Genomic DNA, 23,853 nt, shown 5'->3' on the forward strand with positions numbered 1-23,853 from the left:
TATAGTAACTTTAAATGTAGTCAAGAGCTGTACTCAAAATGTTTGTCAAGACAATCTTGGCATTGGTTTCAGACATTTTAACAGGTAGTGGAATGACAGACACTTGTTTAGTTGTCATAATAAAGTGTATAACAAAATTTAATCAGTTGCATATATATATTTAAAAATATTTGGTAATCTTATGAATGTACAGTACAGTACATGAATACACATGAAGCACGGTGATGTACAAAACATGTAAAGAACTGTCTTGCTGTCACTCTACTGCCTGAGGAAATGCCCTTTGGTCATTATAAGTATGAAACAGTTGCCAGCTGCTTGCACAAGAAAAAATAAAATCATGCAAGTATGATTAAGGGTCAATTCAACAGATTGAATCTTGGAAGAAAGTACTGGTATAGGAAAGTAGAGAGCGGTATGTTACATGAAGAAACAGGAACATGGCTTAAGAGGTGTCATTAGTATTGAGTGAAAGAGTACTGCTGTTAATAAAGGCACAGTAGTGTGAATGTTGCTGAAGAAAGACATTGTTGAAAAGTATATCCTTTCTCCAACAACACTGTTTTTGTGGGCAACTATGACCAATTGATATAATACTAACATTTCCCTTCACATATTTAAACCTTCTGCCCCATTATTAATCATAAATTATCATCGGCCTGCTTCAGGTCATTCATTATTAAGCCCCATTGATGCCAAATGTTGAATTTCCCACTTGAAGGAACAAGGCAGTATATGAGGTACGGAGACTACAGTAGCTTAACTGTCCATGTGGCTACACACACACCTTCAGTCAGCATAGAGAGCAAACACACTGATCGCATGCTACATACTGTGAAAGTATGTAAAGAGGTAAATATCAATCAGTAATTCTTTGAATATTTTGTGGTTCAGTTATTTTTCTTTTTTTTTTGTGCATGCTATAATTGTTTTTAATTATTAGCTTCAGAAAAATTTAATGAAGTTTTCTTTAAATTAGTGTTACTGGATATACTTTAATCTATGCTCAGTACAATTACCTGTAGAGGCATATTATAGGTATAGGCATATTATACACTTTTACATTTGTGTTTCCAAAAAAGTAACATTTTAATTTCTGGAGCAAAAAAGTATATCTTGGTATGCATAAAGAACATTACACCTACAAGTCCATTCGTATCCAATACATTTATTTCAACATTAGGCATCAATAATTCACAAACCGCTAGATATTTCTTAACTTAATATATCATGATTTCTGTCTGGTACACAAACAGCTCATTTTCTTCCATCATTACGCATTACATTACCTGCAGATGACTGAAATCTCACAGTTTTACTGTACAAAAGATTATTACATAATGCCCTCACAAGTTGCCAGTAAATATTACAAGATTCTTTTCTTCACATAACTGGAAAATCATCTTATTACCATATACTGGCTTAGAAGCTGCAATAACAAGTCTCCATTAAAGGCACTCATAAGGCAACATGGACCGTGCATTACAGATACATGTGATGTTTCTGACTAGATGAACTATTAGGTAGCCAGTGACGGTGATGGACACCATCAACCTCTTGCTGAATAATGTAATGTACCATTATTTGAATTGTTTTTCAATTTATCTTAAATTATTTTACAGTAATAATTCACCAATATTTTGAGTTACATATACTGTAATACCTTTTGAATGTTCTAATCTCATTAAAAATGTGTAATATGGCAATTTTGGCTACCTTTATAGATTAATACTCCCATGACTTTTCACAAAGTAAGAATGTGCTTAACACACACAAGTCCGTCCACATGTATTTAATGCTTCTGATATTTTAACCTTATAACTATGCAACAAAGCATTTTGTATATTTTACAAATGCTGTGTTTCATGACAAAATTATAGAAATCTTGACAGCTTCTTAGCTAAGAAAGGTTACAACACACATTCATTCTAGATAAAGAATTAAATATCGTTTAATAAATAAAGTCACTGCATGTGGTATTCTTCATGGTAATTTGTATATTTTAAATAATGCTTTACTCAGTACTATATATTTAACATATTGCTGATTATTATAAACTAAACACTATATTAAAATAACATTTGTGCAATATCTAATTGTAGAATGTAGTGTTTAAATACTATTTCAAAGAGTAAATTTTGAAGCAATAAGTCAAAGGTTAGATTTAAGATGGATGACATTGGCAATTTCACATTTCTTGGAAGGTATTTGTCAGTTAAGAATTTAGCTAACATGTGTCGTCTTAGGCCACACATTGTGAGCAATATATGGCACAGACATGATATTAATGCAGAGATTCTGACTAGATGTTGCAGAATGTTGCTTGACGTGTCTTCTATACATCTCAGATAAAATGAAATGTCAAGAAACCACACACACAAATATATATATATACAGTATATATTTTATAAACTTAATCCTGAAAAGGTTTTTGATGAAACCAACTAATACTTAGACAGTGAAGAAGTTCTTCCCACTGTAACATATTAATAATATTATTGCCTATCAATTAACATCCTAACTGGCTCACCTAAATATCTTAAAACCTATGACGCGCTAAGTGTAATGTGGAAATCCTCACTATCAACGATATATGTATTTGCATTTATATGCTCTCTGAGAAATTGCATACATGATGACACCCACATTTCATTGAGGAACGTCAAAAATTATAATATTTACTTCTATAGTTAACATTATATGGCATCAAAGCAAGTAAACAAGGTTAGTTAAATGAGTAAAAATTATAAATAATTAATATTAAGAAATATTCTAATAAGAAAATAATGAGGAAAATATTATTAGAAGTTGTCACTACTGTAGTTTCAGGGAAAAATTACAGCACATCAGGTATGGAATCTGATGTCATAGAAAATAAAAAAAAAACTACTTACTTCATAATATCAATAATATGCAACTGAGGGACAGCATAAGAAACAATAAAATATTTTAGCTTTAGTCAAAGAAATGGAGAATGCAACTACAGTACAGACCTGATATGAGGAACAATTGGCAGATTATCATGGATGGAAATGGGCTATGGCTGCCTTAGGCGAGTCATCACAGAATACTTGGCCTCTAAATTATATTTTGCAGGCTATATTCCCTAACAAAAAATTGGAGATTGATGAAAAGAACTTAGCATTACTACAAGATTTAAACAAAAATCTTTAAAGCACTGTAACTGTATTCAATCTTACATAGCTATATGAACTTCACTTTCAACTATCTTGTACAACAGCATTCATTTAAACATTTTCATTCAAATATTGTGTTTACAAAGGCGAGATCATGACAATGATCCCTAGATATGTCATGAACACCAATTTACAGAAATGTGAGCATCGTCAGCATTGTGCTTGTAGCTCAATCCACGCCCACACCCACCCTGGCTGGCCAATGCATGACTGATGTGGGTGTGAGCGGGTCATTAAGTGTTCACAACCAGGGTGGCAGTGGCCTGTGGTGGAGCCCAACTGCCTGGTGTATGTTTCTTTAGGGTAGAAGACCATGGAGGAAAGAGGCTCCAACCCTATTAGAACATTCATTAGAAGTGTAACTCCAGGATGGGATGATATTAGGATGATTGTGAATGATCAGGCAATAATGGTTGACCTGGCACCCACTGAGGATCATGCTGGTTAATTCCAGCACTAGTAAATCCCTGGATACTTCTCATCTTGGCGCAACTGTAGGGAACTCTACTGCATTCGAGCCTCTTGTAGTTGGGGCTGGGCGGGCTGATAATGTGATAGAGGGATGGTTCCAGCAGCGGCAGCAGAGGCTGCTGGTGGTAGCGACCAGGAATAACCAGGCATGGCTGCTGCATACTGAGACATGGCTGAGGCTGTAGGAGATAACAGTGAGCAATAACAGTAACATAAAGATAATGTCATATAAGCATCTTTTTATCAATCTATACTGCAATGCAGAGTATAGGACAAGACTTCTAAAATAGGGTAATAACCTTTAAGTAGATCAGGCATCAAGACAACTGATTCCTCATTGCAAATGTGAGTGTTCATGTGGCTCACCCCCAAGTGGGTTACTGTGAATATAAAATACATGTACTGTAATTGTACTGTATACTGTACTTTATTTCCACTAGATTTGTGCATCCTTGGAAGGATCAATAAATTTATTTAATGCTTTAGTGAAAATAAGAAATGTCCATATTACTGTACATGCCTTATGCTAATAACATTTAAATAAAAGAAGTTGTATTTAAAAGTTTCTATGAAGTACGGTAATAACTGTTATGTTTTAACTTTGCACAATAATATAGTTATAATTAAAATGAACAGTACCTGTATTTGGAATTGATACATAGCAAGAAATTATTTATTTTACATTACTGTGGCTAATTATGAGAGTTCAACTTTTGAAACTGGGCCTAAGGCCTGGCTTGTCTCTCTGTCTCTATGTCTGTCTCTCTCTCTCTATGTCTATGTCTATGTCTGTCTCTCTCTATGTCTATGTCTATGTCTGTCTCTCTCTCTGTCTGTCTCTGTCTCTCTATGTCTGTCTCTCTCTCTCTGTCTCTGTCTCTCTATGTCTGTGTCTCTCTCTCTGTCTCTGTCTATCTATGTCTCTGTCTCTGTCTCTGTCTATCTATGTTTCTCTCTATTGCTCCATCTGTCTGTCTGTCTGTCTGTCTGTCTCTGTCTCTGTCTCTGTGTCTCTGTGTCTCTCTCTCTCTCTCTCTCTCTCTCTCTCTCTCTCTCTCTCTCTCTCTCTCTCTCTCTCTCTCTCTCTCTCTCTCTCTCTCTCTCTCTGTGTCTCTGTGTCTCTGTGTCTCTGTGTCTCTGTGTCTCTGTGTCTCTGTGTCTCTCTGTCTCTCTGTCTCTGTGTCTCTGTGTCTCTCTGTCTCTCTGTCTCTGTCTCTCTCTCTCTCTCTCTCTCTCTCTCTCTCTCTCTCTCTCTATATATATATATATATATATATATATATATATATATATATATATATATATATATATATGTATATATATATATATATATATATATATATATATATATATATATGTATATATATATATATATATATATATATATATATATATATATATATATATATATATATATATATATATATATATATATATGCGAACAAGGCTGAATATACACACACACATGATGTGCTTCAGCCTACGGTTTTGACCTATTGTCTTGAGTATGATCCTTCGTCCTGTGTAACAGTGAATACGAGCATTATCCTCACTCTAATGAGACCTAATTGAATTACTCGGATTAGGGAAAATTGAAAAAAAAATAATTGTCAATAAAGATGTAAATATATATATATATATATATATATATATATATATATATATATATATATATATATATATATATATATATATATATATATATATATATATATATATATATATATATATATATATATATATATATATATATATATATATATATATATATATATATACTGTATCAACAAATATAAGGATGCTGGAATGGAACAATTGTTGGTTTTAAAAGAGAAATTTGTCAAGGTCCTGCAAATGGTACCGTATGAGCTAGATTGTTATGCCTTCTCTGCCACAAGCAGCGATAGCCAGGTTGATTGAGTAGACCAAGCCAAAAAAGCAGAACTCTCAAAACTGACCACATAAATATAGTACTGTATGTAGTAAGCTTTCATATAAACTGAACTGTGTGTTGTACCTGCAGATACAGCTGCGGCGTATGGCTCCATGCTGGTCGCAGCTGCTGCCTGGTAGGTTCCTGGGTATGCAGCTGCAGCAGTAGCATAATCAAAATATGCCTGTTGGCCTGCAGATGTGAGCGCAGCAGCAGCGTGGTTGATGGGAGAGTGTGTCATGGGCAGGAGGCCGGCAGCAGTGGGCAGGTAGGACGGGTGGTATATGTAATTTGGATGAAGTCTGAAATACAAAGATAATATCGGTATCATAAGTGAAGAACCATATGGGTTAATCTTTTAAAGAACATCCTGAAATGTGATAATCTGTCTTGGCATCTGATCTGCAACTCTTGTGCACACAAATAGAAATACTGCAAACACAGAAATTTACCTCATTAATATGACTGATAACATTTTACAAAATTATATATTTATGTATTTAATGAGCTTTGAATTTATTAAAATAAAATAAGTTGCCTGTTATATATGAACTGTATTCCTAATTAATTCTCATGACACTAATCATACACAGTACTTGGTTAGCCGAATTATCAGGTGTTACCATGGTAAGTTTCCTCTCATTCTCCCACAGTCTCAGTCTCTCCCACACAATGTTCCTCACCCTCTCCCACACAATGTTCTTCAGTCTCTCCCACACAATGCTCCTCACCCTCCCACACATAATGTTCCTCACTCTCTCCCACACAACATTCTTACATGTTGCAAAAAATCTAATTCAGTTCATATAACCAGAATTGTGTTGTGAAAGTTTGGAGGGTTTCCAATTTTATGATACAGTTTCCCCTGGGGACTGTTCAGGTTCACTACCAATTGGAAACTATTGAGGGCATTGCATGAAATCAAACTCTCATACCTCGACTTCCCAGGGTTGTTAAGGCTCTAGACCAACATATTTATAGGGGCTATAATTAACTAACTTCACATTAATCATTTATGCTTGTTTTGTGTACGACATTTCTGTTAACATGCTGAATAGCCTATATTTACAATTAAATACAGATTTATTTTCAGAATGTTACAGTTTTAATCTTAAAGCACTTAATTTTGTTAACAAATTCATAAAGTTTTACTGAGTGAAGTTACATTATTTTATTGTGTGCCATGATTAAGTGAAAACGTTAAATAGTATGATATATTGCGTTAAATTATATGACATGATAACAAATTGTGGGTATTAATTTGTATTGGAAGGTCAAGCAGTATTTTGAGTGGTATGGTATACTAAATGACATTACTGTACATTTAAATAAATGAGATGTCACATTGAGTGATATTCAGTAATGACAAATCTTGTTACAAGATGCTAAATCTTGATAAACTATACTAAACATTGTAAAATAATGTGTAATCTTGTCCAGTAATTTTCATTTAGTGATAATAATGATAAATTAAGTTATTGTGACAATGTCAATTTGCTATTTGTTACAATCGGTGCTATGATTTTATGTTGATAGTGTACAATTGAGTGACTGTTATACAGGGTGGTGCTGTCTTTTGAGTGGTGTACAGGGTGGTGCTGTCTCATGAGTGGTGTACAGGGTGGTTCTGTCTTTTAAGTGGTGTACAGGGTGGTGCTGTCTTTTAAGTGGTGTACAGGGTGGTGCTGTCTTTTAAGTGGTGTACAGGGTGGTTCTGTCTTTTAAGTGGTGTACAGGGTGGTGCTGTCTTTTAAGTGGTGTACAGGGTGGTGCTGTCTTTTAAGTGGTGTACAGGGTGGTGCTGTCTCATGAGTGGTGTACAGGGTGGTGCTGTCTCATGAGTGGTGTACAGAGTGGTGCTGTCTCATGAGTGGTGTACAGAGTGGTGCTGTCTCATGAGTGGTGTACAGGGTGGTGCTGTCTCATGAGTGGTGTACAGAGTGGTGCTGTCTCATGAGTGGTGTACTGGGCGCCATCAGTAGTATGGTAAATGTCAGTACAGTAGTATGCTTCTTTTTTTTTTAGAGGGAGAGGTCTGGCATGGGTGTCAAGGAGGAGGTCTGGCAAGGGTGTCAAGGAGGAGGGAGAGGTCTGGCATGGGTGTCAAGGAGGAGGGAGAGGTCTGGCATGGGTGTCAAGGAGGAGGTCTGGCAAGGGTGTCAAGGAGGAGGGAGAGGTCTGGCATGGGTGTCAAGGAGGAGGGAGAGGTCTGGCATGGGTGTCAAGGAGGAGGTCTGGCAAGGGTGTCAAGGAGGAGGGAGAGGTCTGGCATGGGTGTCAAGGAGGAGGGAGAGGTCTGGCATGGGTGTCAAGGAGGAGGTCTGGCAAGGGTGTCAAGGAGGAGGGAGAGGTCTGGCATGGGTGTCAAGGAGGAGGGAGAGGTCTGGCATGGGTGTCAAGGAGGAGGGAGAGGTCTGGCATGGGTGTCAAGGAGGAGGGAGAGGTCTGGCATGGGTGTCAAGGAGGAGGGAGAGGTCTGGCATGGGTGTCAAGGAGGAGGGAGAGGTCTGGCATGGGTGTCAAGGAGGAGGGAGGGGTGTCAAGGAGGAGGGAGAGGTCTGGCATGGGTGTCAAGGAGGAGGGAGAGGTCTGGCATGGGTGTCAAGGAGGAGGGAGAGGTCTGGCATGGGTGTCAAGGAGGAGGGAGAGGTCCGGCATGGGTGTCAAGGAGGAGGGAGAGGTCTGGCATGGGTGTCAAGGAGGAGGGAGAGGTCTGGCAAGGGTGTCAAGGAGGAGGGAGAGGTCTGGCATGGGTGTCAAGGAGGGAGAGGTCTGGCATGGGTGTCAAGGAGGAGGGAGAGGTCTGGCATGGGTGTCAAGGAGGGAGAGGTCTGGCATGGGTGTCAAGGAGGAGGTCTGGCAAGGGTGTCAAGGAGGAGGGAGAGGTCTGGCATGGGTGTCAAGGAGGGAGAGGTCTGGCATGGGTGTCAAGGAGGAGGGAGAGGTCTGGCAAGGGTGTCAAGGAGGAGGTCTGGCAAGGGTGTCAAGGAGGAGGAAGGGTGCAGGTGGACAAGTATTGAGGGAAAGAAAGACACTTGCTCCTGTGACTTATGGTAGTAAGCTCAGGGTATTTGGCAAGAGGTGAGGCCAGGACCGGGCGAGTGCAGTATTCATGGGTCACAATTATAGGTCACTAGTCGCTCACCACATTAACCTACCCCCCCTTCCCTCCCCCTCCCCACACACACACACACTTAGTGGGCAGGTGGCTGAGCGGACAGCACGCTGGACGCGTGATCCTGTGGTCCCGGGTTCGATCCCAGGCGCCGGCGAGAAACAATGGGCAGAGTTTCTTTTACTCTATGCCCCTGTTACCTAGCAGTAAATAGGTACCTGGGAGTTAGTCAGCTGTCACGAGCTGCTTCCTGGGGGGGGGGAAAGAATTTTTTTTTTTTTTTTAAATATATACAAGAGTTGTTACATTGTTGTACAGCCACTAGTACGCGTAGCGTTTCGGGCAGGTCCCTGGAATACGATCCCCGCCGCGAAGAATCGTTGTTACAACCAAGTACACATTTTACTGTTGAGTTAAACAGAGGCTACAGTTAAGGATTTGCGCCCAGTAAATCCTCCCCGGCCAGGATACGAACCCATGACAAAGCGCTCGCGGAACACCAGGCGAGTGTCTTACCACTACACCACGGAGACTACAGTTAGGAACAGTTGATTGATAGTTGAGAGGCGGGCCAAAAGAGCAGAGCTCAACCCCCGCAAGTACAACTAGGTGAATACACATTTCTGGAAACTGGAAAATATTGGAGGGGTGACAGGTAAACTTATAACATGGATGAAAAATTTTCTGACTGATAGAAAAATGAGGGCAGTGATCAGAGGCAATGTATCGGAATGGAGAAATGTCACAAGTGGAGTACCACAGGGTTCAGTTCTTGCACCAGTGATGTTTATTGTCTACATAAATGATCTACCAGTTGGTATACAGAATTATATGAACATGTTTGCTGATGATGCTAAGATAATAGGAAGGATAACAAACTTAGATGATTGTCATGCCCTTCAAGATGACCTGGACAAAATAAGTATATGGAGCACCACTTGGCAAATGGAATTTAATGTTAATAAATGCCATGTTATGGAATGAGGAATAGGAGAACATAGACCCCACACAACCTATATATTATGTGAGAAATCTTTTAAGAATTCTGATAAAGAAAGAGATCTAGGGGTGGTTCTAGATAGAAAACTATCACCTGAGGACCACATAAAGAATATTGTGCGAGGAGCCTATGCCACGCTTTCTAACTTCAGAACTGCTTTTAAATACATGGATAGCGATATACTAAAGAAATTGTTCACGACTTTTGTTAGGCCAAAGCTAGAATATGCAGCGGTTGTGTGGTGCCCATATCTTAAGAAGCACATCAACAAACTGGAAAAGGTGCAAAGACATGCTACTAAGTGGCTCCCAGAACTGAAGGGCAAGAGCTACGAGGAGAGGTTAGAGGCATTAAATATGCCAAAACTAGAAGACAGAAGAAAAAGTGGTGATATGATCACTACATACAAAATAGTAACAGAAATTGATAAAATCGATAGGGAAGATTTCCTGAGACCAGGAACTTTAAGAACAAGAGGTCATAGATTTAAACTAACTAAACAAAGCTGCCGGAGAAATATAAGAAAATTCACTTTCGCAAACAGAGTGGTAGACGGTTGGAACAAGTTAGGTGAGAAGGTGGTGGAGGCCAAGACCATCAGTAGTTTCAAAGCGTTATATGACAAAGAGTGCTGGGAAGACGGGATACCACGAGCGTAGCTCTCATCCTGTAACTGCACTTAGGTAATTACACACACAGGCTGTGGAGGCTGACTCCATACACGGTTTCAAATATAAGTATGATAGAGCCCAGTAGGCTCAGGAATCTGTACACCAGTTGATTGACGGTTGAGAGGCGGGACCAGAGAGCCAAAGCTCAACCCCCGCAAGCACAACTAGGTGAGTACACACACGAGCATGTTTCATGCCGGTAACGTCCTCACAACCTGGTTGATCACCCCAATACGTTATCATTAAAGAACCCGTCGAGTCCTGTGTATTTATTATACTCCATACTGGAATGTTCAATGGTTGTTGACTATCGTTGTTTGAATGGTTGTTGACTATCGTTGTTATAATGGTTGTTGACTATCGTTGTTTGAATGGTTCTTGACTATCGTTGTTATAATGGTTATTGACTATCGTAGTTAGAATGGTTGTTGACTATCGTAGTTTGAATGGTTGTTGACTATTGTAGTTTGAATGGTTCTTGACTATCGTAGTTTGAATGGTTCTTGACTATCGTAGTTTGAATGGTTCTTGACTATCGTAGTTTGAATGGTTCTTGACTATCGTAGTTTGAATGGTTCTTGACTATCGTAGTTTGAATGGTTCTTGACTATCGTAGTTTGAATGGTTCTTGACTATCGTAGTTTGAATGGTTCTTGACTATCGTTGTTAGAATGGTTGACTATCGTAGTTTGAATGGTTCATGTTCTCCTATTCCACATTCCATAACATGGCATTTATTAACATTAAATTGTGTGTACTCACCTATTTGTAATCACCTATTTGTGCTTGCGGGGGTGGAGCTTTGGCTCTTTGGTCCCGCCTCTCAACTGTCAATCAACTGGTGTACAGGTTCCTGAGCCTACTGGGCTCTATCATATCTACATTTGAAACTGTGTATGGAGTCAGCCTCCACCACATAACTTCCTAATGCATTCCATTTATTAACTACTCTGACACTGAAAAAGTTCCTTCTAACGTCTTTGTGGCTCATGTGGGTACTCAGTTTCCACCTGTGTCCCCTTGTTCGCGTACCACCAGTGTTGAATAGTTTATCCTTGTCTACCCGGTCGATTCCCCTGAGGATTTTGTAGGTAGTGATCATGTCTCCCCTTACTCTTCTGTCTTCCAGTGTCGTAAGGTGCATTTCCCGCAGTCTTTCCTCGTAACTCATGCCTCTTAGTTCTGGGACTAGTCTAGTGGCATATCTTTGAACTCTTTCCAGCTTAGTCTTATGCTTGACAAGGTACGGGCTCCATGCTGGGGCCGCATACTCCAGGATTGGTCTGACATATGTGGTGTACAAGATTCAGAATGATTCCTTACACAGGTTCCTGAACGCTGTTCTGATGTTAGCCAGCCTCGCATATGCCGCAGACGTTATTCTTTTTATGTGGGCTTCAGGAGACAGGTTTGGTGTGATATCAACTCCTAGATCTGTCTCTCTGTCCGTTTCATTAAGTACTTCATTGTGTGTGTGTGTGTGTGTGTGTGTGTGTGTGTGTGTGTGTGTGTGTGTGTGTGTGTGTGTGTGTGTGTGTGTGTTTACTATTTGTGCCTGCAGGATCGAGCTGTTAACTTTGACTCCGCCTTTCTAATCAAAAGTATTTGTGTACGTCTGATACCATACCACTTGTGAAGGAGGAAATGTACATGTTTATCTCTCAGAATGTTTGGTAACAGGTTTATTGTTTGTGATGTGTGTCTATGTATGTACTAACACGTTGTACTGAACGGGGTGAGAATAGCTTGAGCTACCTCATCCCTTTGTGTGTATTTTACCTCAATAAACTTATTTCAATTTCAATTTCCTTTCTAACCGCTGGTTGTCTAATGGACTGACTCTGACCTACACCACCTCGTACACTGTTTATGTAGGACACATGTAAATTTGTGTATGTATGTAAATTAGATTAACATTTTAAACCACTACAATCACTTTGTTGTTGATTGACATATTGTTTAACATATCTCTAACCCTGACCATGGAGGACAGAAGAAAATGTATATATGCTGGTTAGCATTGTAAATGTGTGGCCACGTCTGTGGTAGAAAATAATAATAATAATAGCTACTGATCTACTTTTCTCCATCATATTTCCCCAGGTATATTTCTCTCAAACACACACAATGCCCCAGGACGCAGCCCACATCACCTGAGTAAATCCCAGGTACGTATTTACTGCTGGGTGAAAACAGGGGCCTTAGGCGAGAGAAACTCTAGCCATATATTGTCTTTGTGTTCCGCCTACAATGGGACTCGAACCCGGGCCTTTTAGACTACTGGAAACGAAATATAGATACAATGCAAGAATTTCATATATTTTATCATAAGCAACAAAGTATTTTGCCATTTCATACAATCTAGTTTCAGCTTTTTCTCTGGGTCAATTTTCACAGTTGATGGTGTGGTTGGTGGCCTAGTGTGCGTCCCTGCCCCTGTCCTCACAGTTGATGGTGTGGTTGGTGGCCTAGTGTGCGTCCCTGCCCCTGTCCTCTCACAGTTGATGGTGTGGTTGGTGGCCTAGTGTGCGTCCCTGCCCCTGTCCTCTCACAGTTGATGGTGTGGTTGGTAGCCTAGTGTGCGTCCCTGTCCCTGTCCCCTCACTGTTCATGGTGTGGTTGGTAGCCTAGTGTGCGTCCCTGCCCCTGTCCTCTCTCAGTTGATGGTGTGGTTGGTAGCCTAGTGTGCGTCCCTGCCCCTGTCCTCTCACAGTTGATGGTGTGGTTGGTAGCCTAGTGTGCGTCCCTGCCCCTGTCCTCACACAGTTCATGGTGTGGTTGGTAGCCTAGTGTGTGTCCCTGCCCCTGTCCTCTCACAGTTGATGGTGTGGTTGGTAGCCTAGTGTGTGTCCCTGCCCCTGTCCTCTCACAGTTGATGGTGTGGTTGGTGGCCTAGTGTGCGTCCCTGCCCCTGTCCTCTCACAGTTGATGGTGTGGTTGGTAGCCTAGTGTGCGTCCCTGCCCCTGTCCTCTCACAGTTGATGGTGTGGTTGGTAGCCTAGTGTGCGTCCCTGCCCCTGTCCTCTCACAGTTGATGGTGTGGTTGGTAGCCTAGTGTGCGTCCCTGCCCCTGTCCTCTCACTGTTCATGGTGTGGTTGGTAGCCTAGTGTGCGTCCCTGCCCCTGTCCTCTCACTGTTCATGGTGTGGTTGGTAGCCTAGTGTGCGTCCCTGCCCCTGTCCTCTCACTGTTCATGGTGTGGTTGGTAGCCTAGTGTGCGTCCCTGCCCCTGTCCTCACACTTCACACTTCGCATCATCTGAACCTGCTGCCAAAAGTCGTATCTGAGTCATGTTGCTTGTCTCATACAACTGTATTGTTAGACACACTGTCATAAGACCACACATCTGCTAGTTGATGTTTGTGCTCGTGTGTCGTCTTTAAGCAGCTATATAAACTTTCTTGTCTTGTGTCTCGCTTTTGACTTCTATTTACTTGAGCGAGGTGTGGTTCATCATTGTCTATATTTACTGTAAGTAACTCCCTTGTAAACCTAAACAGGTTCTTGCAACTCAATGTGTGTGGGGATCTACAACAATTTGACCTGACCCCTTAATTAAATATATATGTATGTTTACCTGATAGGCCAAGTTGCCTAACAAACCGAATGTTTCTTAAATATATTAAACAACTAATTTTTATTTAATGATACAACTCTCCATTACATTATATATCATTTGAATTATTTTTTTTCATTTGAATCAACACTAACAAATTTTAGCTAACATAAACTATCCCTAACCCTAACCTATCCTAACATAGTAATTCATGTTCCTAATGTAATATATTAATATTGTTAGGAGAGAACCAATTTGGAAATAAATATTTGGAAATAACGAAAATCGTTCTGCATGTTAGCCAAATCAAGTCTAGCTTACTAGGCCCAACCAGTTCTGGCTATTGGGCACGACATTTTATCTCCCCCCCCCCCCCCCCCCCCCCAGACAACTGTTTTATAATTTGACTAAGCTGTATACAGTTGGTAAAAATGGATCAAGGGTGGTGGATATAATTAACCTGTCGACTGTCTACAGGAAAGGAAACTCGAAAAAGATCACATAATAAATACAAGGGAGATACTTGAAGGACAGGTCCCATATATGTGCAATAAAATAACATGCTGGAGTTAAAAATATGGTAGAAAATGCAAAATACACCCAGTAAAGAGTTGGTGTCATAGATACAGTCAGGGAACACTGCAGGTGTGGTATACACAGATATTGTAAAGACACTTGATAAATGTGACCATGGAGTGATGACCCAGAAAATGAGGTCAATGGGAATAACAGGTCAAGTAGGGCGATGGATACTCAGTTTCCTGTCGAACAGAACACAAAGAGTAACAGTCAACCATATCAAATTTAGTCCAAGCGCAGTTAAAAGATCTGTACCTCAGAGTACAATCTTTCCTTATTCTCATACCAGATTTAGACATAAATACAAGTCACAGCTTCGTATCATCCTTTGCAGATGACACAAAAATCAGCATTAAAATTACTTCTGCTGAAGACTATTATATACTGTGGGTTGGTTGGTGTTGTCGTCATTGATCCTTCTCTATGGACAACCCAACCCACAACTCGGCAGAGTGCTTATACTAGGAGATCACCCTTGGCGCTTCTGGCTCTTGGAGAGGGGCTCAACGTCACACGTTCAGGGGATGCGGCTCCAACACTTAGCCTCGTCGTCACGTGCACACACCCACTCGAGCCGCTGTGACTCCCCACTCTCTCCTTATGAGATATGATCTCCTCAATCCCCCTATGACTTACTAGTATTACCTCCTACCCTGTCCACAGCAGTGGTTCATGGTTCTTTCTCTCTCTCTCTCTCCTTCTTTACTACCTCCTGGGAAGCCTCACTAGGACAAGGGCAAACACCAGCAAATTGTGACACATTTACTGAACAAAGCACATACACGATACATACACACATATAATAATAATGAATCCTATACTCTATAATATCACAATCAGGTTGCACTCCAATACCATCAGAACTCTATTATCAGCTTATCAAGTGGTATCCTATCTCCTGGTTCACCACCTGATACTATTAACTTCCTCAAGTTGGTCAAACCTACACACTGTTGCACCATCAGCAAGATAACATATATATATAGAAAATCAGCATTTGAATGCAATAACATATACCAGTATAAATGTTCATTGATACTTCAGTATAAAAAACTCCTTGACATAAGAATGCCAACAGTCACTCACCTCTCACTGCGTCTTGCACGCTAATGACAACCAAACACTATCAACTCCCTACTAGTAATCCACCAGAACTTCCCCTTCCACCTCTGGAAGTTCACAACCCTAATATCCTTAGGTTCTTCCAGGCTTCACTACCAGGATCCTCTGCAGCTCCTCCAGGCTGCTATCATGAAGTTTCCTTGTGCAACTACGGTGCTTCACCCTTCTGCTAGGCTCCTCCACAGCTCTCTTGGCTGCTACACCATGAAGTTTCCTCGAGTAACTATGGTGCTTCACCACCTCTACAGAAGCACGTGACACTCCTCTTCACTGCTGCTTCTCCTCACAGCTCGAGGTCCTCTGCTCCACTACCTTGGAGTCTCATCAGCTACATCATCTGCTGGCTTCGAAGTTCTCAGCAACTTCTTCCCCAAAGACAAACCTGCAACCCATCGACGTTCCAATAAAATGTTCCCCTTTAACACATAAACAAAAATAACCACACAATATGCTTGCCTCAAACCTCTATCTGTCCTCTACATACAGTGAGAGTGGACTCCCCCGTTTTGGGCGGGTCCATACTCCACCTCGCCTGGCGGCGTCCTCACTCGCTGGGAGGGTCTTCCTCCATCCGGAGCCAGGCTCCCTCAGTCGTCCGCCAGCGCTCAGAGAGGACGGACGTCGCTCCGTGTTCCTCCCTCTTCACTCTCCTATTTCAGGCCTTCTGCCTTATTAAAACATGTCTAACCTATAAATAAACATTGCTACTGTCGCTGGGCACACGACCAACTACAATGCAATCACTATGAACTGGCGTATATCGTGCTTACCACAGATTAACTGGTCGAGGGCGCTTTTCCTCTGACGGCGTCTGGTCAGGGCGCTCCACACAGCCCACAATAATGCCTCCGGGCGGCTTAATATTCACTAATTATCATCCACGACTTGAGACCACACGTCCCCAGCTCGATTCCACAGCTGGCACGTCTGCACACTTCTCTTCTCTTAGAGATATATCACTAGGGGTTCCCTTCTGACGGGAGCTCAACGAAGCGCGGCTTCCCCCTGCGATGTCTGGCACTCAAGTGAGGTCAAAGCCCTTCCAGAAGCGAGCCTCACGCCTCCAGCAAAATGTCCACATCTCCTAGCCAGTCATTTATCTGTTTTCTTCTTCATTGCCCATAATCTCAAACTGTTATACATATCCAACCAGCCATTTTACATATGGGTTATCACCTCAATATTTGCTAGACCTTCTAGTTAGGTCAGGCTTGCTGAATAACTCTCAAGGAGGGAGACTCGTTTCTCCTGCAGGCTGAGATCATAACACTCCCCTCCCCTTATTTTTGAGAGTTATTCCAGTGGCAAAGCTCGGTATAATACATCCGCCACCACACTGTCTCGTTCTTCACCCCATATACTCTCTTAGGAGTCTACAATTAACTCGTTGCACCTTGCAACATCTGGCTCACAACTCTCCAGGAACATGTTCTTCTCACAAATGATCTGACCTCTCTGGCACCTGTTGGCTAGGCTGTCCTCCTTGGACGCCTGCACTCCATCGTTCCACTCTACTTATTGTCTCCACCCTCCGTTTCCTCGTCTTCTTCTCTTCACGTCCAGAGTCAGACGTCTACTGTCTGTATCTCCTCTGTCGTCTTCATACTTCCATCTACTGCCATTATACTTCCGTCTCCTGTCATCATACCTCACTCCCTCGTCTTCACCGACGATCCTCCTTTTCGTCTCCTCATTTATCTGAGACCTCATCCTGTTCGACCTCCATCGAGTCCTCGGCTTTCCTCTATTCCTCCATGCTTGTATCATCTTCCTCTTCCCACACTTTTCACCTCTATACAACTCCATTTCTTCTCCTTCAACTCTTCTTCTTTCCCTAAAAGTTTCTTCGAGCGCTGTACTACACTCAACAGCATTCGACCGTACGCGTCGTCTTGCCTCTCCCAGAGTGCTCGTAAGCATCTCTCCACACATACTGTCTCTTCTCCTTTCATTTTCTCGGCAATTACTCTTCTTCACTATCTCTTCTTCACGTTTTCTGTGGAACATGTTGACTCCTGACATCTCCCACAACTTAACTCCATTATCCATATGCCTCTGTGCTCGTGGACCACTTGACGCTCTACTCTCGTCTTCAGTCTGTCCACATCTTTCCTCATTCCTACTCAGCACAGTTGCGTTCACCTTCCGACCCTTAATTTCAGCAGTCTGGGCTCTACTCAGGTCAACTCTCTTCACAGTATTCTTCTTCGGCTGGGCCATCTTCACTTTCGACCTCACCGAGACTTCATTTTTCTGGGCTGGACCTTCATCAAACAGCCGTGCTATATCTACATCGATCTCTTCCACTGGCTGAATCGACACTGTCTCACCTTCTCCAGTGTCTTCCTCGTCGGACACCTCTGCCTTCATCACTACCGAGACAGGGTACTCAATGGCTTGGCGGTCTCCTGACTCATCCCCTCGGATGTCAGTCAGGTTCACACTCTCAGGTGTCCCAACCGTGCCATGGCCTTCTGGGCACTCCTCTGGCACAGTCTCCGCCATGACTCTTGGCAACACCTTTGTCCCGCACAAGTCATTCCCCAGGATCACTTGGACTCCTGGAATAGGTATGTCGGGGCACACTCCCAACATCACCTCTGCCGACACATATTCCGACCTTAGCTGGACAGTACAAACGGGCATGTCACTTTCAGACAACAACCCATATACCCTCATCATACTCCTGCCAGCTAACCGTCGATCATTCCCAATCAGGCTTCTCGCAATCAAGCTCTGATTAGCTCCGGTATCTCTTAAGATACCAACTTCTACCTCAGGTTGGCCTCCTACACTGATCCAACCTTTGCTCATGAACGGCCTATACCTCTCGTTCACTAAGTTCGCTCTCTGTGGTTTGTCTCGGAACACATTAGTATATTTGCCTCGGGGGTCACACATGGCCAGGGTCACAACTCTCTTGCCCTGCCGACAATCTCGCATCACGTGACCCAATCCGTTACAATTGTAACATCTCTTCTGGGTAAAGTCTCTTCTATATGTACCAGAGTAGCTCTGACTCTGCCCACTCACATGGGAATTCCTCGGGCCAGGTACACTACTTGCACTCTGTGGGGTTCTACTGGACTCTTGATTTCCAGGATAACGATTAGTTTCCTGTTTAGCTCCTCCATCTTCACTTTCAGACGAAGTGCGCGACCTACTCTTCTGAGTTTTAGGGTACTTACTTTTATCTGCCCATTTATCAAAATTTTTCTCACCCCAGACTCTTCTGGGTTTCTCATAATTTCTTCCTCCCCAGACTCCATCGGATCTGCCATTGCTGCATCTCGCCTCACTTCTCACTCTGTTCTCCCTCAAGCTCTTGTACGCTTCAGTAATCATATCCGCCCTATCTGCGGCATCTTTCACCTCCATTATCCCTGCTTCTTGGATCTTGAACTTTGTTTCGGGATGCATCATCTCCAAGAACTTCTCCATGACCATCAGTTGCTTCAGGTCAGCATAAGATCCAACTCCAGCAGCCTCAATCCACTTCTGGAATCGTCTTTCCAGATCTCTTGCTGTCTCAGCAAACGTACATGCTCCAACTTTGATCATCTCTCTGAAGCGCTTTCTATAAGCTTCTGGGGTTAACTGAAACGAGCGCAAAATGCTGCTCTTTACCGTGGCATAATCCTGGCACTCTTCCAGTGACAATTGGGTGTATGCCTCCCTGGCTGCACCGGTCAATCTTAACTGGACCAGTTGGGCCCATTCCTCCTGTGGCCACTCCTTGATACTGGCTACTTTCTCAAAATGCTCGAAGAAGCTCTCTGCCTCTTCGGGAACAAACAAGGGAATGTCCTTCTCCCTAACCCTAACATCTGGTGGGTGTGATACCTGGGTGGTGCTCTCTGGCAACCCATGTTCAATCCTTTGTTCAGCCAAGGTTCTATTCGCTTCTATCTGCATTTGTTTTGTTCTCTCTTTTTCTTTTTCGACCTGGGCTTTTTCTTTTTCGACCTCTAGTCTTGCTTTCTCTTTTTCTTTCTCTTGTTCCAACTCCAGTTCTCTTATTCTGGTTTTCTCTTTTTCTACTTCCAGTTTGGTTTTCTCGGCTTCATTTTTCATCTGGAGTTCCAATTTCATCTTTTCCAGCTGGAACTGTCTCTCCTTGTCCTCTCGTTGTTGCTGCATCTGGAGCTCTAACTGGAATCTCTCCAAGCTCCTATTTCGGCTACTCCTGCTACTGCGGCTACTCCTGCTGCTCCTACTTGATCCCTGGGATCTCACGTCATCCTGCCCATCATCCTCCTTTCCACTTTCAGCTCCTTTCTGGGCTCCTTGTTCTGCCGCTTCACTTTTGGCTCTTGACTGCCTCAGGATCTCATCCTTCATCCCAGCTACTTTAGATGCTTTCAACCTGATGCCACATTTTTCTGCTATTTGTTTCAATTGATCCCTCGTGCAACCTTCCAAGTCCTCAGGCTTGCCTGACTCCACAAATGCTTGCACCTTATCCATCTTTGTCCTGTGAGTCTTCCCAAGAGAGAATATACACCTGCGGTCACACAGTTTATTTCAGCAAGGGTGTACAAATCCACTCTTGGACAGGGTGTGGGTGTGTCAGTTCACTCTCCCGGACACAGGCCCCCAATTTATTATATACTGTGGGTTGGTTGGTGTTGTCGTCATTGATCCTTCTCTATGGACAACCCAACCCACAACTCGGCAGAGTGCTTATACTAGGAGATCACCCTTGGCGCTTCTGGCTCTTGGAGAGGGGCTCAACGTCACACGTTCAGGGGATGCGGCTCCAACACTTAGCCTCGTCGTCACGTGCACACACCCACTCGAGCCGCTGTGACTCCCCACTCTCTCCTTATGAGATATGATCTCCTCAATCCCCCTATGACTTACTAGTATTACCTCCTACCCTGTCCACAGCAGTGGTTCATGGTTCTTTCTCTCTCTCTCTCTCCTTCTTTACTACCTCCTGGGAAGCCTCACTAGGACAAGGGCAAACACCAGCAAATTGTGACACATTTACTGAACAAAGCACATACACGATACATACACACATATAATAATAATGAATCCTATACTCTATAATATCACAATCAGGTTGCACTCCAATACCATCAGAACTCTATTATCAGCTTATCAAGTGGTATCCTATCTCCTGGTTCACCACCTGATACTATTAACTTCCTCAAGTTGGTCAAACCTACACACTGTTGCACCATCAGCAAGATAACATATATATATAGAAAATCAGCATTTGAATGCAATAACATATACCAGTATAAATGTTCATTGATACTTCAGTATAAAAAACTCCTTGACATAAGAATGCCAACAGTCACTCACCTCTCACTGCGTCTTGCACGCTAATGACAACCAAACACTATCAACTCCCTACTAGTAATCCACCAGAACTTCCCCTTCCACCTCTGGAAGTTCACAACCCTAATATCCTTAGGTTCTTCCAGGCTTCACTACCAGGATCCTCTGCAGCTCCTCCAGGCTGCTATCATGAAGTTTCCTTGTGCAACTACGGTGCTTCACCCTTCTGCTAGGCTCCTCCACAGCTCTCTTGGCTGCTACACCATGAAGTTTCCTCGAGTAACTATGGTGCTTCACCACCTCTACAGAAGCACGTGACACTCCTCTTCACTGCTGCTTCTCCTCACAGCTCGAGGTCCTCTGCTCCACTACCTTGGAGTCTCATCAGCTACATCATCTGCTGGCTTCGAAGTTCTCAGCAACTTCTTCCCCAAAGACAAACCTGCAACCCATCGACGTTCCAATAAAATGTTCCCCTTTAACACATAAACAAAAATAACCACACAATATGCTTGCCTCAAACCTCTATCTGTCCTCTACATACAGTGAGAGTGGACTCCCCCGTTTTGGGCGGGTCCATACTCCACCTCGCCTGGCGGCGTCCTCACTCGCTGGGAGGGTCTTCCTCCATCCGGAGCCAGGCTCCCTCAGTCGTCCGCCAGCGCTCAGAGAGGACGGACGTCGCTCCGTGTTCCTCCCTCTTCACTCTCCTATTTCAGGCCTTCTGCCTTATTAAAACATGTCTAACCTATAAATAAACATTGCTACTGTCGCTGGGCACACGACCAACTACAATGCAATCACTATGAACTGGCGTATATCGTGCTTACCACAGATTAACTGGTCGAGGGCGCTTTTCCTCTGACGGCGTCTGGTCAGGGCGCTCCACACAGCCCACAATAATGCCTCCGGGCGGCTTAATATTCACTAATTATCATCCACGACTTGAGACCACACGTCCCCAGCTCGATTCCACAGCTGGCACGTCTGCACACTTCTCTTCTCTTAGAGATATATCACTAGGGGTTCCCTTCTGACGGGAGCTCAACGAAGCGCGGCTTCCCCCTGCGATGTCTGGCACTCAAGTGAGGTCAAAGCCCTTCCAGAAGCGAGCCTCACGCCTCCAGCAAAATGTCCACATCTCCTAGCCAGTCATTTATCTGTTTTCTTCTTCATTGCCCATAATCTCAAACTGTTATACATATCCAACCAGCCATTTTACATATGGGTTATCACCTCAATATTTGCTAGACCTTCTAGTTAGGTCAGGCTTGCTGAATAACTCTCAAGGAGGGAGACTCGTTTCTCCTGCAGGCTGAGATCATAACAAGACATTGAAAAACTTCAAGCAGATATTAATAAAGTTTTCACCTGGACAGCAGAAAATAACATGATGTTAATTAACAGTGATAAATTCCAGGTACTCAGGTACAGTAAAAATGAAGACCTTAAACATAATACAGTGTACAGAACACAATCAAATCTGCCCATAGTAGAGAAGCAACATGTGAAGGATCTGGGAATTACGATATCTGACGTCCTCACATTTAGGGAGAATAACCCAGCAAGTATTGCTTACGCTAGATGATAGGATGTAGGATGTCTCATAGGATTATGAGACCTTTCAAATCCAGGGAGCCCTTCAAAATGCTCATACTATTCAAACTCTCTGGTGCTCTCCAGTCTTGAGTACTGCTCGACTCTCACCCTTCAGAGCAGGAGAGAGTACTGAAACAGAGGGAGTACATAGCACCTATACGGCCGCATAGGCACTATATAGCACCTAAACTACTGGCACTGTCTCCAAGTTCTCAATGTACTCTAAGAGACCGGACCGTTGATCCCCGGAAGCTACACAATGTAGAGAAGAGGTGCAAGAGACAGGTAGTAGTAGACGGTGCCAGACGGGGAGCTGGTGAGGGGTGGGAGAGGGGGAGGAGGTAAGGGGTGCGAGGGGGGGGGTGAGATGAAGGGGGTGCCAGAGAGGGGAAGCCTCAATGGGCAGATTAACGGCCATTTGACGGTTGGCTGTTATTGATTCCCCATAAAACACTTCCGGAATAAATAGTCACCTGGCGGGGTGAGGGGGGGGGGAGGAAGGTCACCTGGTGGGGTGAGGGGTGGGGGAGGAAGGTCACCTGGTGGGGAGGGGGGGGGGAGGGAGGAAGGTCACCTGGTTGGGAGGGGGGGGGAGGGAGGAAGGTCACCTGGTGGGGTGAGGGGGGGGGGTCTGAAGGTCCTAGAACAAGAGACATACACACATATAACATATATACAAGACACAATATATCGGGTAGAGAGCCAGGGGCAGGAGGAGTGAGGAGGGCTGGGTCAGGTGCAGCCCCCCAGGCGCGGGGGGGCTGCAGGAGGGCTGGGTCAGGTGCAGCCCCCCAGGCGCGGGGGCTGCAGGAGGGCTGGGTCAGGTGCAGCCCCCCAGGCGCGGGGGGCTGCAGGAGGGCTGGGTCAGGTGCAACCCCCCAGGCGCGGGGGGGCTGCAGGAGGGCGGGCCAGTAGCCATGGAGAGCGGTCCTCGTGTTGTAGTAACACCACGTGTGTTGCTGGGATTTAAATTTGATGAATGAGTTATGAGTGAGTCGGCATGCGAGGCGAAACCACAATAGATGGCTTGGGTGCTTTGGATATCGCTCAATGGTGGTCTGGAGTGCCGTCCCACTGAGAAATAGCTCATTTAGCCTGGGGCCCCGGGACCCACTGAATACGTCGCGGCTATTACCCCGCCACTCCCGCTCAATGGGCTGTGACAAGTTCTTAATAACACCCCTTGTGGTCGCACAAGTAATTGTAGGGAATTAAGGGGTGATGGAAATGGAGGAAGAGGTGGAAGGAAGTCTAATAAAAGACTGAAGAAGGGGATAAAGGTGCAGTGGATACCGGTGGTCCTCGAGTGCTTGGTATCCAG

General features: G+C 43.5%; 1 protein-coding gene across 9 annotated transcripts in view; it reads right to left on the reverse strand.

Annotated features, from left to right (window-relative positions):
* Nucleotides 1-786: 786 nt before the first annotated feature.
* Nucleotides 787-23,853, reverse strand: part of LOC123754253 (RNA-binding protein 24-B) — a 180,043-nt gene continuing 156,976 nt past the window's right edge. For 7 of the 9 annotated variants that reach the window (XM_045736469.2, XM_045736474.2, XM_045736468.2 and 4 more), the window contains 3 exons: nucleotides 5,686-5,903; nucleotides 3,968-4,048; nucleotides 787-3,847 (listed from right to left, as the gene is read on the reverse strand). In XM_045736469.2, the coding sequence (XP_045592425.1) occupies nucleotides 3,702-3,847; nucleotides 3,968-4,048; nucleotides 5,686-5,903 (445 nt within the window). In that variant the 3' untranslated portion in view covers nucleotides 787-3,701. The remainder of the gene's footprint in view (nucleotides 3,848-3,967; nucleotides 4,049-5,685; nucleotides 5,904-23,853) is intronic. The other 2 variants (XM_045736472.2, XM_045736477.2) reach the window with 1 other exon arrangement.

Source organism: Procambarus clarkii, chromosome 18 (assembly GCF_040958095.1).
Source record: "Procambarus clarkii isolate CNS0578487 chromosome 18, FALCON_Pclarkii_2.0, whole genome shotgun sequence".
Classification (NCBI taxonomy): Eukaryota; Metazoa; Arthropoda; class Malacostraca; order Decapoda; family Cambaridae; genus Procambarus; species Procambarus clarkii.